Source organism: Magnolia sinica, chromosome 1, assembly GCF_029962835.1.
Source record: "Magnolia sinica isolate HGM2019 chromosome 1, MsV1, whole genome shotgun sequence".
NCBI lineage: Eukaryota > Viridiplantae > Streptophyta > Magnoliopsida > Magnoliales > Magnoliaceae > Magnolia > Magnolia sinica.
The window spans coordinates 20,567,936-20,581,345 of record NC_080573.1 but is presented as its reverse complement, the minus strand read 5'-3'; the positions used below and the strand labels follow the sequence as shown (position 1 = coordinate 20,581,345).

Below are 13,410 nucleotides of genomic sequence, written 5' to 3'. Positions count from 1 at the left end.
ATAAATCTAACAGTTTTCAGAAGTTGGCAGAATATGATCCTAATGAGATGTTATTCTCACCCCAATTTAAATAATTTTATAGGGCACGGAGTTTAATCAAGGAGCGAAGCAGAATGAAATTCTAGTTGGTTTTGTAGTTGTAGTCTTCTACTCTAATTGTATACGGTGAATGAATGAATGTGTGTGTGTGTGTAGTGGAAACTCGAAAGAGGGTCTAGAACATTATAACAATATTGAATGTATTAATATATTTTATAAATGTGTGGTTTATTTTTATATAATTCTTAAGAAATTATGATTGTGAATATTTAAAATATAAATCGTGGCTTGGATTCAAAGTCAGGTTTGGCCAACTCGGGTATCGAATATCAGGGCATGACAATTATATTATATATTTCACCCAAAAACTATTGTAAAATAATAGTTTTATAATGTGAAATGTAATGATTATATTTTAATTTACCTTATTCCTTTATAAGTGTATTTGAAACGATGGTCTAGTATAAATTAGTAATAGATACTATTCTAGCTTTAAGATCTGGTATGGATTTTGTAAGAGTGTAGGCTCAGTTGAATACTAAAAACAATAGATAGAACTTTGTTGCATCATTGGGAAGTGTAAACTATCTAAAAAATCCAGCAGTGCAGTGTACCATTGAGGCAAAGTTTCTTTCTTACTGAATCTAAAAAAAGGGGCCATTACAAATTGGGTGGAATGCACCAAGCTCCCCTCATTTATTTAACCCTGCATCACATGCACATCTCCATTCATTTCTTAGTCATGGAAATAACAAGATTAACATGCTTGGTCTTCTCCTTGGTCAGGTGCTCAGCCACATTCTCTCCGAACTTCTTAAACAAATCGTCCACTATCAGCTCACCAAAGTGATTTGCAAGCATGGATTCTGTCACAGCTCTTGTGTTCTTTGCCACATTCCTTCCTCTTGTAAGTTTATTGAACGCAAAGTCTTCATTATTGTCATTGTCATTAGGATCCCAATTTAATTCTATAACTTCGTGTCGGTCTAGATGGAACGATCCGTCAGTTTCAATCACAGTAATCAGTTCTTGAACAGAAGGTGTGTAATAAGGAAGATTGAAAGAATCCACTTCTGCTTCTTTGATGATTCCCTGAATTAAAAGGAAAATTGATTATTTATGATTCTCCTATACTTTAACAACAATAATTTGTGATGTTCATATGTTAGTTTAAATGAGAAACTGTCTTATGTAAGTCTAGTTAAACCTAACTAATCATAGTTATTAATTTCTAAAAGATCTCCAATTAACACTATTAAACACCCCCCCAAAGTTCTTGTAGGCAGAAGCTATGCGGGTCCAGCATGATGTCCATAAAAAATCTACTCCATTCATCAATTTCATAAACTCACGGTAGGGCAACAACCCAAAAATGAGGCATATCTAAAACTCAGGTGGGTGACACACAAACAACAAAAAAAGTGAGAATGGAAACACTCACTATTGAAGCCTTCCCATAGCTTATTATGACATATATATGTCATCCAAATAATTTATAATGTTATTCCCACTAGGATGAACTAAAAACAAATATTTGTGTGATTCAAAACTTTTGTGGCCTCAGGAAGGTTTTTAATCTCCACCATTTCTTGTCATGCGGCCCACCTGGGTTTTGGATCCATCTCATTTTTGGGCTCGTCCTATAGTGAGCTTGTGAAATTGATAGACAGGTAGGCAGCAGCTGAGGTCCCTAACCAATGGGCAAACTATCCTTGCCAACCAGGTGGATCTCTCTAGTTGGCTAGAATATATAGTTTTCCCTCCAGTCAAAGATCTCTTCTTGTGAGATGTTTTTTTCATGTGAACCCTCGGTAACATTAGCTAGCCTGTCTCAATCCTCCACATCCCACAGCTAAGCCATCTAAATGAATGATCAGCTTAACTGATTCAACCACCACACCACACAATTTCTTGGACTCAGTCCTTAAGACACAAGCCATGTTTTGGTCAAAAGTAGGCCTCCCAAATAAATAAACCATGACTAGGCATGGTTTTCTAAGAGCTCTGCTTGGGTAACTTGTGTTAAGGATTTTGTCAGCTTTTTCAAAACATGGTGGAAAATAAAACTTTTCCAAGGTTTGGACCTTAAGATTAAGCCCTATGGATCTCCATTTAGATATATCCAAGCTTCTAGAAAACAAAAAAAAAACTTCGATACAGATTTACTTGATAAATGCTATTAAGAAACTGTCGATGATATTCATTTTACTATCAAAAAAGTGTCTTCCTGATCTATCATAGATAGAAGAGAACTAAAAACCAAACGTGTCAGCCTTTGGAATAGGACCAAAAATGCCATAGTTGTCTATATAGGTGGACCCATGTATGTGGAACACATGATAGAAATGAAAGGAGATGAATTGGTGGCTTTCTTTGATGTACCCTCCCTGCTGAAATAAGATCTATTTTTGAGAAGTTAGTGTTTTAAGGAGACACTAACAATGATACCTTATGGCAAAACTCCAACATACATGCTAGGTAACTTTTGTAGACTAGGAGATGGAACTTTCATGAGATCCACCTCGTCCATCAAGTATGATGTCTCGTTCCAATAATTGAACTTAAAAAATCATGATCATCCAAAGCTCAGGTAGGCCACACCATGGGAAACAATCGAAGGCAAAGCCCACCATTAGTTTTGTGTAGGACTAATTATGGTGTTTATATGCCATAAATCCATTCACTTGATGTGTCCCGTTAGGATAAAAGAAAAAAATAATAAAAAAAAATAAAAAATACAAAGTATTCCAAAATAAACCTAGACCATACGTAATGAATTTAGAGGTTGCAAGTATAATTTTTTTTAGGAGGTTGTTGGGTGTCAAATATTGCATATTTTCCTCTATTTATATCTTGGTTTTATGAACATGATAATGCTTAATGATATATTTTATACATATTTATGTCGCAATGTGAATGTAAGACCTTTGATTGAAAAGAATGCTAAAAGCGTTAATTTAATACTCAAGAATCACCAAGGCAAGGAATGGATCTTAGGAGACCAAGATTGAAGAATTCACATGCCAAAGATCCAAGGAAACCAAGTGATGAAGGAAGAGAATCGAAGATTTGAAGTGAAGAAAAGGAATCACACCCTGATCCATAGCTCAAGTGGTAGACTGAAGATACCTCGTTTCAACATTGAGGTCTTGGTATTGATCCCTACTGAGGGTGGCTAATAGTGAAGTGTGAACTGACAGTGGGGTATACTAACAAGCTAACAAAAAAAAAAAAGAATCCTGGAAATTGTTCTGAAAACAAATTCCGGGACCAGAAAAGTATAGTTCTAAAGCACTGCAAAAATAGACTTCAATCATATCGAAGGTACTTAGATGCATCGAAGATCATATCGAAGATACTTAGATGTATCGAAAGTACAATCGAGAATTTCATTATTTTCAAGCCAAACTTGCTGGACAATTCTGGACAACTTTCATTTACATCGAAAGTACTTAGATGCATCGAAGATCATATCGAAAGACCTTTGATGCATCGAAGTTGTTACGCGGAGCCTACACGAAGTGAGAAAATTTGAGGCGGTTTTCAAAATTTTCAAGTCAGTTTTAAGGAGGGAGTTCCCCACTTATAAATAGGGTTTCCCAAGGCATTCCTAAGGATCAATCAGAGCATTCAAGGGCAAAATCTAGGGTTTTTTCCTAAGGTTTTTAGATCTTTACAAGTTCTTTTTAGATCTTTATTAATTTATTTTCTTGCTTTCTTGTTGCTTTTCTATTTTGCAATTTAGTTATGTTTTTCTAGTTCCCTCTAACCTAAGCTAAAAGGGAACACATTGGTTTAATGATTTTATAAATTATAAAGATTGATTGTTTTTAATGATGAGATGAATGATGTATGCATGTTATCAATTATGTAGGTTTAGGTTTTTTATCCTCATGTGAGATCAATATGTTTCTATCATGTGAGATCCATATTGATGGATAGGCTTAACCTAAATCAATTAGATTTCTTAGATGGAAGATGTTCTCAACCTGCTACATTATTTGATTCATTATTTCATGGATATTGAATGCTTAAAATCACTGGCGCTTGAGAATATATGTTAATCGTGTTAATCCATGATTATCTAATCTTTTATATTATTTATTAAAATATTTAAACTATTTTATTTACCGATTAAGCCGACCATAGTGCTCGGATCCTAATTATGTTATCAAAGTCATCATAATTTATTGATCGTTAACTTATGTGTGGAACTTTGAAGCTTTGCTATTGTTTTAATTCAATTAAATTTCATACCTTCAAAACTTTCAAAATCATTTCATATATTTAGTTTCCATTACTTAGTTAGTTTTACATATGATTTTCTCATTCTCATAAATCATCTCCCTGTGGGATCGACCATATATTCACAGGATATTACTTATGAACCTTTGCACTTGGAGGCAAGCAATCAGTGGCTTACCTAATTGTTTAATCATCCTGATTTTTTAGGCTCTAACCAAAAAGGTTGTATGTGATGAGTAGCATGGATTTCATAAACATTAAAGTGAAAGTAACCCTGGTAGGTACCTAGCTTGAGGTACCCAAGTGTTTTCCTTTTTTTTAGGCCCTGCCCAACCTAGTTTTGTTATAGTCGAATAAGGTTCTTGGGCCAAGCTATTCAAAATTTTGATTTTGCTAGGCCTGAGCTCAACTCATTGACAACATTACCTTTTCTACCAAGGCCCTTCCCCAGCTTGAACACAACCCAATTTACTACTATGATGGGCCAGGCCACGCCTACTTCCTTTAAAGACTAAAAACATTAGAAGATGGGCTTAAGCCCAAAATTAGGGCCAGTAGTTAAATGGACTGGCCCCAAACTCTCCTCCCAGTGAGCAGGCAACCTAAATCTCCATGGGCCCACCATGATGTTCATGTGAAATATAAAACCATCCATCACATAATACAACCAATTTAATAGGTAAGACCGAAAATCAGGTCCATCCAAAAGTCAAGTGGGCTACACCGCAAGGAACAGTAGAATGGTACTCACAATATTAAACTCTTCTTGAGACCTGCTGAAGTATTTGATGAAGCATGTATTTGGTTTTTCCCTTCACGGGGTTGGATATCATATGAACATCAATGTAGGCCTTTAAAAGATTTCAACAGTGGACATCTTTATTCTTACATTTGCCTGTGGTGTGGCTTACTTGAGTTTTTTTATTCAGCATCATTTTCAGGCTTACCTCCTAAATCTTAGGTGACCCCACATAAACATCATGGTGGACACCACAAAAATTTATGTTACCCGCAATGGGTGTTGTCGATGTCCTAAATCTGTCAGTAACGGGTTGGTCGATATCATTGACAGACTACTCGATACCATCAAGTAGATGTCGACTCCATCGATAGATGCTCGATCCCATCGAGAAAATTCAGAAAATCCATATTGGTTGCTAGAACGTTTTGGTGTTACTACTCGACGAAATCGAAAGAGTTCAATGCCATTGACAAATCTTCAATGTGATGTTGATGCAATCAAAGATCCCATTGAAGATGTGTGCAGAATTGCATAAGTGCGTAAATTGTTTCCTATTTTGGTTGTAACACTATATTTATCAAGTATGAGCGATCGCGGTAGTATTACTCTTTCATGATAGCACAATGGCATAAGGTATTACCTGTGAGACCATCTCCATGAGTGCTTGTGACAGTAGTTCGAAGGGATAACAACACTCTCGACTAGATGGATCTAGGCTTCTCCTGCCCATGAGTGTTAGGACCATACACCCACCAGACCTCATTTCTTCAGACCGCGACCTTAGAAACAGTGAGAAATCCCTCTCAAATTGCTCCAAGTAAGCTTTAAACACAGCAGGAGGGCTGGTCATGGCCATGTAGATGTTCCCTTTGTTTAAAACGCCACCCGGTCTATTCTCTAGTCCTGGAGGAACCTGGCATGCCATGATGGCTAAAGGTTAGCCCGAGCCGGCCGGTTCATCAGTTGGCTTGAATAATCGACCTGGGCCATTGGTAGTGTAGAGAATTGTGCTAGCCTTACTTGTGTAGGCACGCCCAACGCATTACTTACACTAACTAATGGCTATGTAGGACAAAATGCACCATCCATCTCATCACTTTTCCACCATGGATCTTAAAAATCAGTCAAATCCAGGACCTAGGTGGACCACATTATAGGGAATAGTGTAAAATCATTATTAAAGCTTCTGATTTCATATGGCGTGGCCCACATGAGTATTGGAATGTCCTGATTTTCTGGGGGATCTATTTATCCTGATGTGTTAAGTTGGATGAGCGGATTAGATGGGATGTACACACCACCACGGTGGACCCCACATGAAAATTGTACGATTTTAATGGTGATGGTATCCCATGCTGTAGCCCACGGACGTTGATTGGGTACTACTCCCGCCGGTCCATCGACAGGAGCAAACAGGAGCTCCAAGGGGCCACCGCTGATGGATGGGTTTAATCCACACCGTCCATCCATTTTACCGTATCATTTTTAAGACTACCATTAAAAAAAAAAAATAATAATAATAATAATAATAAGGATTAAGCACTACCAGTTGAAAACTTTTAGGGGACCAGAGAAGTTTTGGATCAAGCTGATATTCTTGTTTTCCTTTCATCCAGGTCTATGTGACGTTATGAACAGGTTGGATAGCATTTAACCATCATGGTAGGTCTTAGGAAGGTTTCAACGGTAAGTGCCATTATCACTATTGCTTCCTGTGGTATCGTCCATTTGAGCCTTGGATCTGCCTCATTTTTGAGCTGGTACACTATGATGATATGGCAAAATGGATGGACAGTGTGGATAAAACCAATACACAAAGTACCCCTCAGGTCCCTGTCCGTTCCCAGCTAGAGAGATGCGTTGGTACCCAATCGGCGTCGGTTGCCCACTCGAGTACTGGGACGCGGATTAGCTACTTACAGGTTGAGTAGCGAGAGTCCTACTGAAGTGACGTTACCAAGCTACGTGGGGACCCATCACGATGTATGTGTTGTATGATCTGACCCCGTAGCTTGGTGGCGTGGCTTCAGTAACGACTCTCGCTGCTCAACCTTTCGGTATCTAAGCCGCGTCCCGACTATTGATTATTGATTGGGCTCCCTTACAAACGAACGCGGATCTTTTGTGCGAAGTTCCTGCGCTGGAAACTGAGGTGGGGCCCACAGTGATGTTTGTGAGGAATCCACTCCGTCCATCTGTTTTGTAAGCTCATTTTTGGATATTAAGCAAAAGTGAACAGGATCCAAGACTCAAGTGGGCCGTACTAAAGGAAAAGGTGGTTAGTAAATTTTCCAGCATTGAAACCTCCATGGGCTGACGATGATGTTTACATGCCATCTGTACCGTTCATAACCTCGTTCCTACTGGGATTAACTGAAAACATAAATATTACCATTATTCGAAACTTCCGTGGCCCTAAGAATATTTCAATTTTGGACGTTCAATTCTCATGTCTTCGGCCCACTTAAGCATTGGATCCGGTTCCTTTTTTCCCTAATATTCTAAATTGAATTCAAAAAACGGATGAACGGAGTGGATTTCTCATAAACATCTCAGTAGGCCACACCTAGTTCCCAGCACAGGAACTTACTGCAAGCCTTAGCAGGAAATCCGCGTTCGTTACAAACACGCGGCGGGGTGTATCTGAAAGCGGATTGCCCACTGAGTAGACTCTGTGGGGTCCACTGTGATTTATATATTTTATACACTCCATCCATCCATCCATTTTACTAGATAATTTTAAGGTTTAAGACAAAAAATGAAACACGCCACGGAAATAGTGTGAATTGAACATCTACCGGTGAAAAACAATTGGAGCCATGGAAGTTATGGATAAGATGGTATTTGTTTTCTCCATTCATTCATGTTTGTGTGATCTTATGAACGGGTTGGATGATAAATAAACATCACTGTGGGCCCTAGAAAGGTTTCAACGGTGGGAATCATTATTTCCATTGTTTCCTGTAGTGTGGTCCACTTGAGTTTTAAGCATTCTTTAATTTGAGTTTAAACTCCTAAAATGTTCTTAAAAAGCGGATGGACGGCGTGGATAAACCACATTCATTCACATTTTGCCCAAAGCGTACTGAGTAACTAAACACGCAATCCGATCACGGTGTATCTCAGTGAAAAGAAGTGGTTTCATCCACGTCAGCAACATGAAGTCGTTTTCCATGTGTCGAATGAAAAGCCCATCGTTTATTATATATTTCAATTGTACTTGTCTTACTTTACTGTATTTGTAATTATTATTATTTTCATTTTATTTCATTATTTACTAAAGTGTCCAGTATTTTGGAAGGGATTGCCGCATCAATAGTCAGTATAGGAAGGGCTCAATGAATCCCACCTTAATGTGTGGGTTTTATCCAATCGTCCATCCATTCTGCAAGATCATTTTTTTATATGACCACAAAAATGAGGCAGATTCAAGACTCGAGTGGACAATACATTCGGGATTGAATGCCCGCCGTTAAAATTTCCTTACGAGTCGATGAAGCTGATATTTGAATTTTTCCCTTCATCCATGTCTATATGAGGTTTTAAATGGGTAGGATGGCAAATAAACACCTAAGAAGGTTTGTGTGGTGGTTGTCGTTGCCATTGCATGTTGTGATGCGGCAAACTTAAGCTTCGGATCTACGTATTTTGGTTCATGCCCTAAAATGATATGAAAAAATGAATGGACGGCTTGGATAAAACCGATACATCATGGGCCTCACAAAAGCCCTGCTTGATATTGGGACCACCAAAATTACATAATTCAACCCGTTCGTTAAGATGCATCACTTCAGAAAACTGCAGTATCTCAGAACAAAATTTGTATGGGCCACAACACAAGGAATGTGTTGAGATGGAACATCAACCGTTGATTATTGTGGGGGTTCATCATTAATTGTGTATATATAATCAAGGATGTTCAGACCCTTCATCCAGTCCAGATAAAGAGTCATGCCAAGAGATTTACGTTTTTTTGCATGACAGCTCTCTCTTAACTAGTTCCCTTTCTGTGTGGCCCATATTTATTTTGGATTGGACCGATTTTTTGGCATTAAGGGATTTCAAAGGTAACACATCTGATGGACGGATTGGATGGTGAAAATACATTGCGTGGACCCCAATTTGTGCAGTACCACCTTAACATCATCGTAGCCTATCCCGCCCAAGCGCGCGGCTTGGGTGCAGTCATTGGAAACCTGTTATGAATGAAGATGCTCACCTGAGAGAGCCAATGCAGACTATAAGAAGAGTGAACAAAGTCCAGACTCTCTGTCGGAAAAAGCCTGCCATAAAAGGAGCCGGGCACTCCGGCAATGAAACATGGCCCAAAATCAGGCCCATTGTTTTGTTTGAGTTTCTCATAGAAGCCTGCCAAGGACTTGAAAATGTTGTTGAAGTCATTCCCTGGAAGGTCATTTAAGAACACTCGGAACTCGGGTGATGAATGGCCGAGATGACGTCGTTTCTGGTCCACTGCTTCCATAATATTAGAGATGGCAAGGAATGTGTTGGGCCCTGATGAACAGCCCATGTCTGCAATGCCCAAGCTCTTTGGGAAGGTGGTGCAGTAGAGGTCTATTATACTTTTTTCTACTATGGTTTTGACCTTGGATATGGCTCTTTCCTGTAAAAACACGAGAAATAATCAAGTGAGTGCAAATGAGTTGAAATATTGGAGTTGTGTACCGTCCAATCATCAAACCAGACCCATTATTTATGTGCCACACATACCAATATCTGACCCAATCCAACGGTCAGATTGTCCGATTGACGAGACTTGTTAAGTAGACTGCCGAGATGAGTTCTTAAAAGAGATGTCCAGTCTTCTTCTTCTTCTTCTTCTTCTTCTTTATTTATTTATTTATTTATTTCTTTAATGCTTAGACTGCTCAGAGTGCCTTGAACTGATGATCTGAACCATCTAACATGCCATATCAAAAAAACATATGTTCAAAACAAAATATGATTTATTTTATTTTATTTTTTTAAAAAAATGCAATTATCACATGGTGGTATACATTACAAGCTGGCCCAAGTTCGAGCCAGGCTGACAACTTCTTAAACACAGCTCTAGCCCAGCTCAATCATTTAATGGGCTTAAAATTTTAGGTCTGGGCCCAGCCCTTGAGCCTAGTATTCACCAAGGCCCAGCCTGAAGCAGGCCAAGCCCAAAAGCCTAAGAGGCCACAATCCTTTTTGCAAGATCAAGGCTGTTTATTAGGTGTGCCCACATCATGCATGATATTGACAAAAATGCCCTTAATAACTTAAACAAAGAGATAGTCTGACGAGCTCTTAGACACAACTCAACCCAGCCCGATTAATTAAATTGTTGGGCATGGCTCACTCTCAGGAAGTGCGCTAACCTGACCCAATCTTAAAATATACGTAGTAATACAGTAAAAGAGGTTGTCAAGATTTCTCTACTATAATATCATGTTAATTTGATAATAGAAAGTATAAAGATTTATACGTAGGATGCCTTTATTTACAATTTTTAAAAAATAGCATAAAGAGAAACCCTAATTAGAAAGGCCCATAAGTGGACCCACATATAGTAACAGCCCAGGGCCCAGCCCCAGGCCTAACTACTCTCACACCACACATATATCCATATTGCCGTCTAAGATAGAGCTTCCCTTCTCATCTCGCTGTATGAACGGCCTAGATCTATGCTGTATACTGTCCACGTCTACCATGTAGTTTGAGAGAGAGAGAGAGAGAGAGAGAGAGAGAGAGAGAGAGAGACCTGGACTGTTGAGTTATTGGCGTAGCTGGTCTCGCCAGCTCCACCAATCATGTGAAGAACTTGCTGCACTTCCATGGCTTCTCTTTGAAAGGGTAAAGAGCCATGCTTCGGCTTATATAGGCATTACTCAGTGGCATAGAAAACTAGGGGTTGTGGCACGTGCGCACGTGGACAGAGGAAAGGAGAGAGAGAATGTGTAAAAGATTTTTATTTTTTTTAAAATGCATCGAAAAGGTATCCACATCATCCGTCCCGACCAAATTAGAGGTTGTGGTCTCGTGAAAGACACGTAGTCATGTAGATGAAAAGGAACAGCTTTCAACGTTCTTCTGGAATGTATGGAAAAGGAATGGAAATGAAGTTCCTGTGATCGGAAGTTATTTGGGGCCCACAGATATTCCCATGACAAATCCACTCTGTCCATTAGTTTCACAAGACCACAATAGTATGGAAATACAAAATAGGCAGATACAAACCTCAGGTGAGACATGCCGCATGAAACGGTTATAACGGAAACGTCTACCTTTGAAACTTTCCTAGAGTCGACCGTGATCTTTATATGCCATCCAAACCGTTCATAGGGTTTCTGCCACTCAGATAAACTGTGGGTACAAATATCTTCCAGATTTAAAACTTCTGTGGCCCCCACAAAGTTTCCTATGATAAGCATTTATTGATTGCTTTTTCGTCTGTGTGACCCACCTAAGTGTTGGGTCTGCCTGATTTTTGGATACATTAAAATAATGAATGGAGTGGATTAGTCATGGGCATCTCTGTCGGCCAACATTGAAGAGTTGAACACGACAAGTAAATGTAATTTTATTTATTACAAATACTTGCACACAACAATGGTATGTTTTACAACACTCACAAACTATCACTCTTGAATGACAACTCTCACACACAAGGAAAAACTCTTTTGAAGTCTTAATACTTGAACACTTTGCTTTCACTCTTGAACTCACTCTTTGTTGTTTATTTGTTTACATAATGAGACACTTCCTATATTTATAAAGAGCTATGAAAGATTCTAGAATCAACACAACTCTAAAGAGTTCTAGAAGCTTCCAAATATCCTATAAGGTTGTATTATATTCCGAAACATTCTAAGAGAATCCGGAAGGTTCTAGCAAAGTCCGGAATATTTCGAAAGACTCAAGAAAACTCTATCAAACTCTAGAAGTTTCCGAAAGATTCTAGAAAATTCTATAAATTTCCGGAAATGTCTGGAAGTTTCCGAAAGACTCCGGAATATTCAAAAGAGGTGGTGATGACATTTAACAAACATAGCTTCCGTCCATAGGAACTTGGCGGGGAAGCGAATTGACTGTTGTACCACACACCAGCTATTGACGTCAGCAAGTTATGTGGGTCCCATCACGAGGTATGTGTTATATCTAAACCATTCATCCATTTGATTAGTTCGTCCTAATGCTTGAGCTAAAAAATAAGAAAGATCTAAGGATAAAGTGGACCACACTGCGAAAGGAAGTTGGGGATTGAACATCTACTATTGAAACCGTTCTAGGTCACAGAAGTTTCCAATCAATTTGAAATTTGTTTTTCCTCTTCATCTAGGTATTTGTGACCTTATGAACAGATTGAATGGAAAATAAACGTTATGGTGGGCCCTATGAATTTTTTAACGGTGAAAATTATTATCCTGCTGCTATGTTTAGTGTGTTCCATTTAAGCTTTGGATATGATTCATTTTTTTGGCTAATGCTCTCGAAAAATTGATGAACGGTAGATATAATAAATCTATTATTGCGAGGCTCATGTAACTTCGATCTTCTTTGAACCGTTCTCACAACTCGAAGCTCGAGGAGCGTCGGCCCTCGTCTTCACATGATACGTATCTACCCCAACCAATCCGCTTCCAACTTGATAAAGCCAAGTACACCGGCAGGTCACTTCCAAAATTAACGATTGTACGTACGAAAAGTATTCTGGTCCATGCAACGGAAGTGGATTGGCTGGTGTACCTCACACCAGCTATACAGCTGCTGTATCGACGTCAGCAAGTTTTGTGGGTCTCATCATGAGGTATGTGTTTTATCCAAACTGTTCATCCATTTGTAGAGATCGTCTTTAGGCTTGAGACAAAAAATAAGACAGATATAACTATCAAGTGGACCACCCTGAAAAAAGCTGTGGCGAATTGAACGTCTGCCATTGAAACCCTTTTCGGGGTCACATAAGTTTTGGATCAATATGAAATTCATTTTTCCTCTTCATCCATATATTTACAACTTTATGAACAGATTGGATGGAAAATAAATGTTATGGTGGGCCCTAAGAATTTTTTAACAGTGAAAATCATTATCTCCGTTGCTATTCGTGGTGTGGTCCATCTGATCTTTGGATATGATTCATTTTTTGGATAATGCTCTAAAATGGTCTCTAACATTAGATGAACAGTGTAGATATAATAAATGCATCACTTAAGGGCCATGTAACTTTGATCTCCTTTGAACTGTTTGTACAACTCGGAGCGTGGGTGCTCGTCTTCGCACAATGGGTACCTACTACAGCTATATAGCTGGTGTGTGGTACACCAGCCAATCCACTTCCTCATGCAAGTTAATGCAACCAAGCTTATTATTTGGTGTGGTCCATTTGAGCGTTGGATCTG

At 38.8% G+C, this 13,410-nt stretch overlaps 1 protein-coding gene across 1 annotated transcript; it reads right to left on the bottom strand.

The window, feature by feature from the left end:
- Positions 1-753: 753 nt before the first annotated feature.
- On the bottom strand, positions 754-10,862 carry LOC131236890 (S-adenosyl-L-methionine:benzoic acid/salicylic acid carboxyl methyltransferase 2-like). Its single transcript, XM_058234448.1, has 4 exons — positions 10,776-10,862; positions 9,246-9,650; positions 5,667-5,939; positions 754-1,131 (listed from the first exon to the last, which is right to left on the bottom strand). The coding sequence occupies exons 1-4, from the start codon at positions 10,848-10,850 to the stop codon at positions 769-771; spliced, it is 1,116 nt and encodes a 371-aa protein (XP_058090431.1). The 5' UTR covers positions 10,851-10,862; the 3' UTR covers positions 754-768.
- Positions 10,863-13,410: the final 2,548 nt, after the last annotated feature.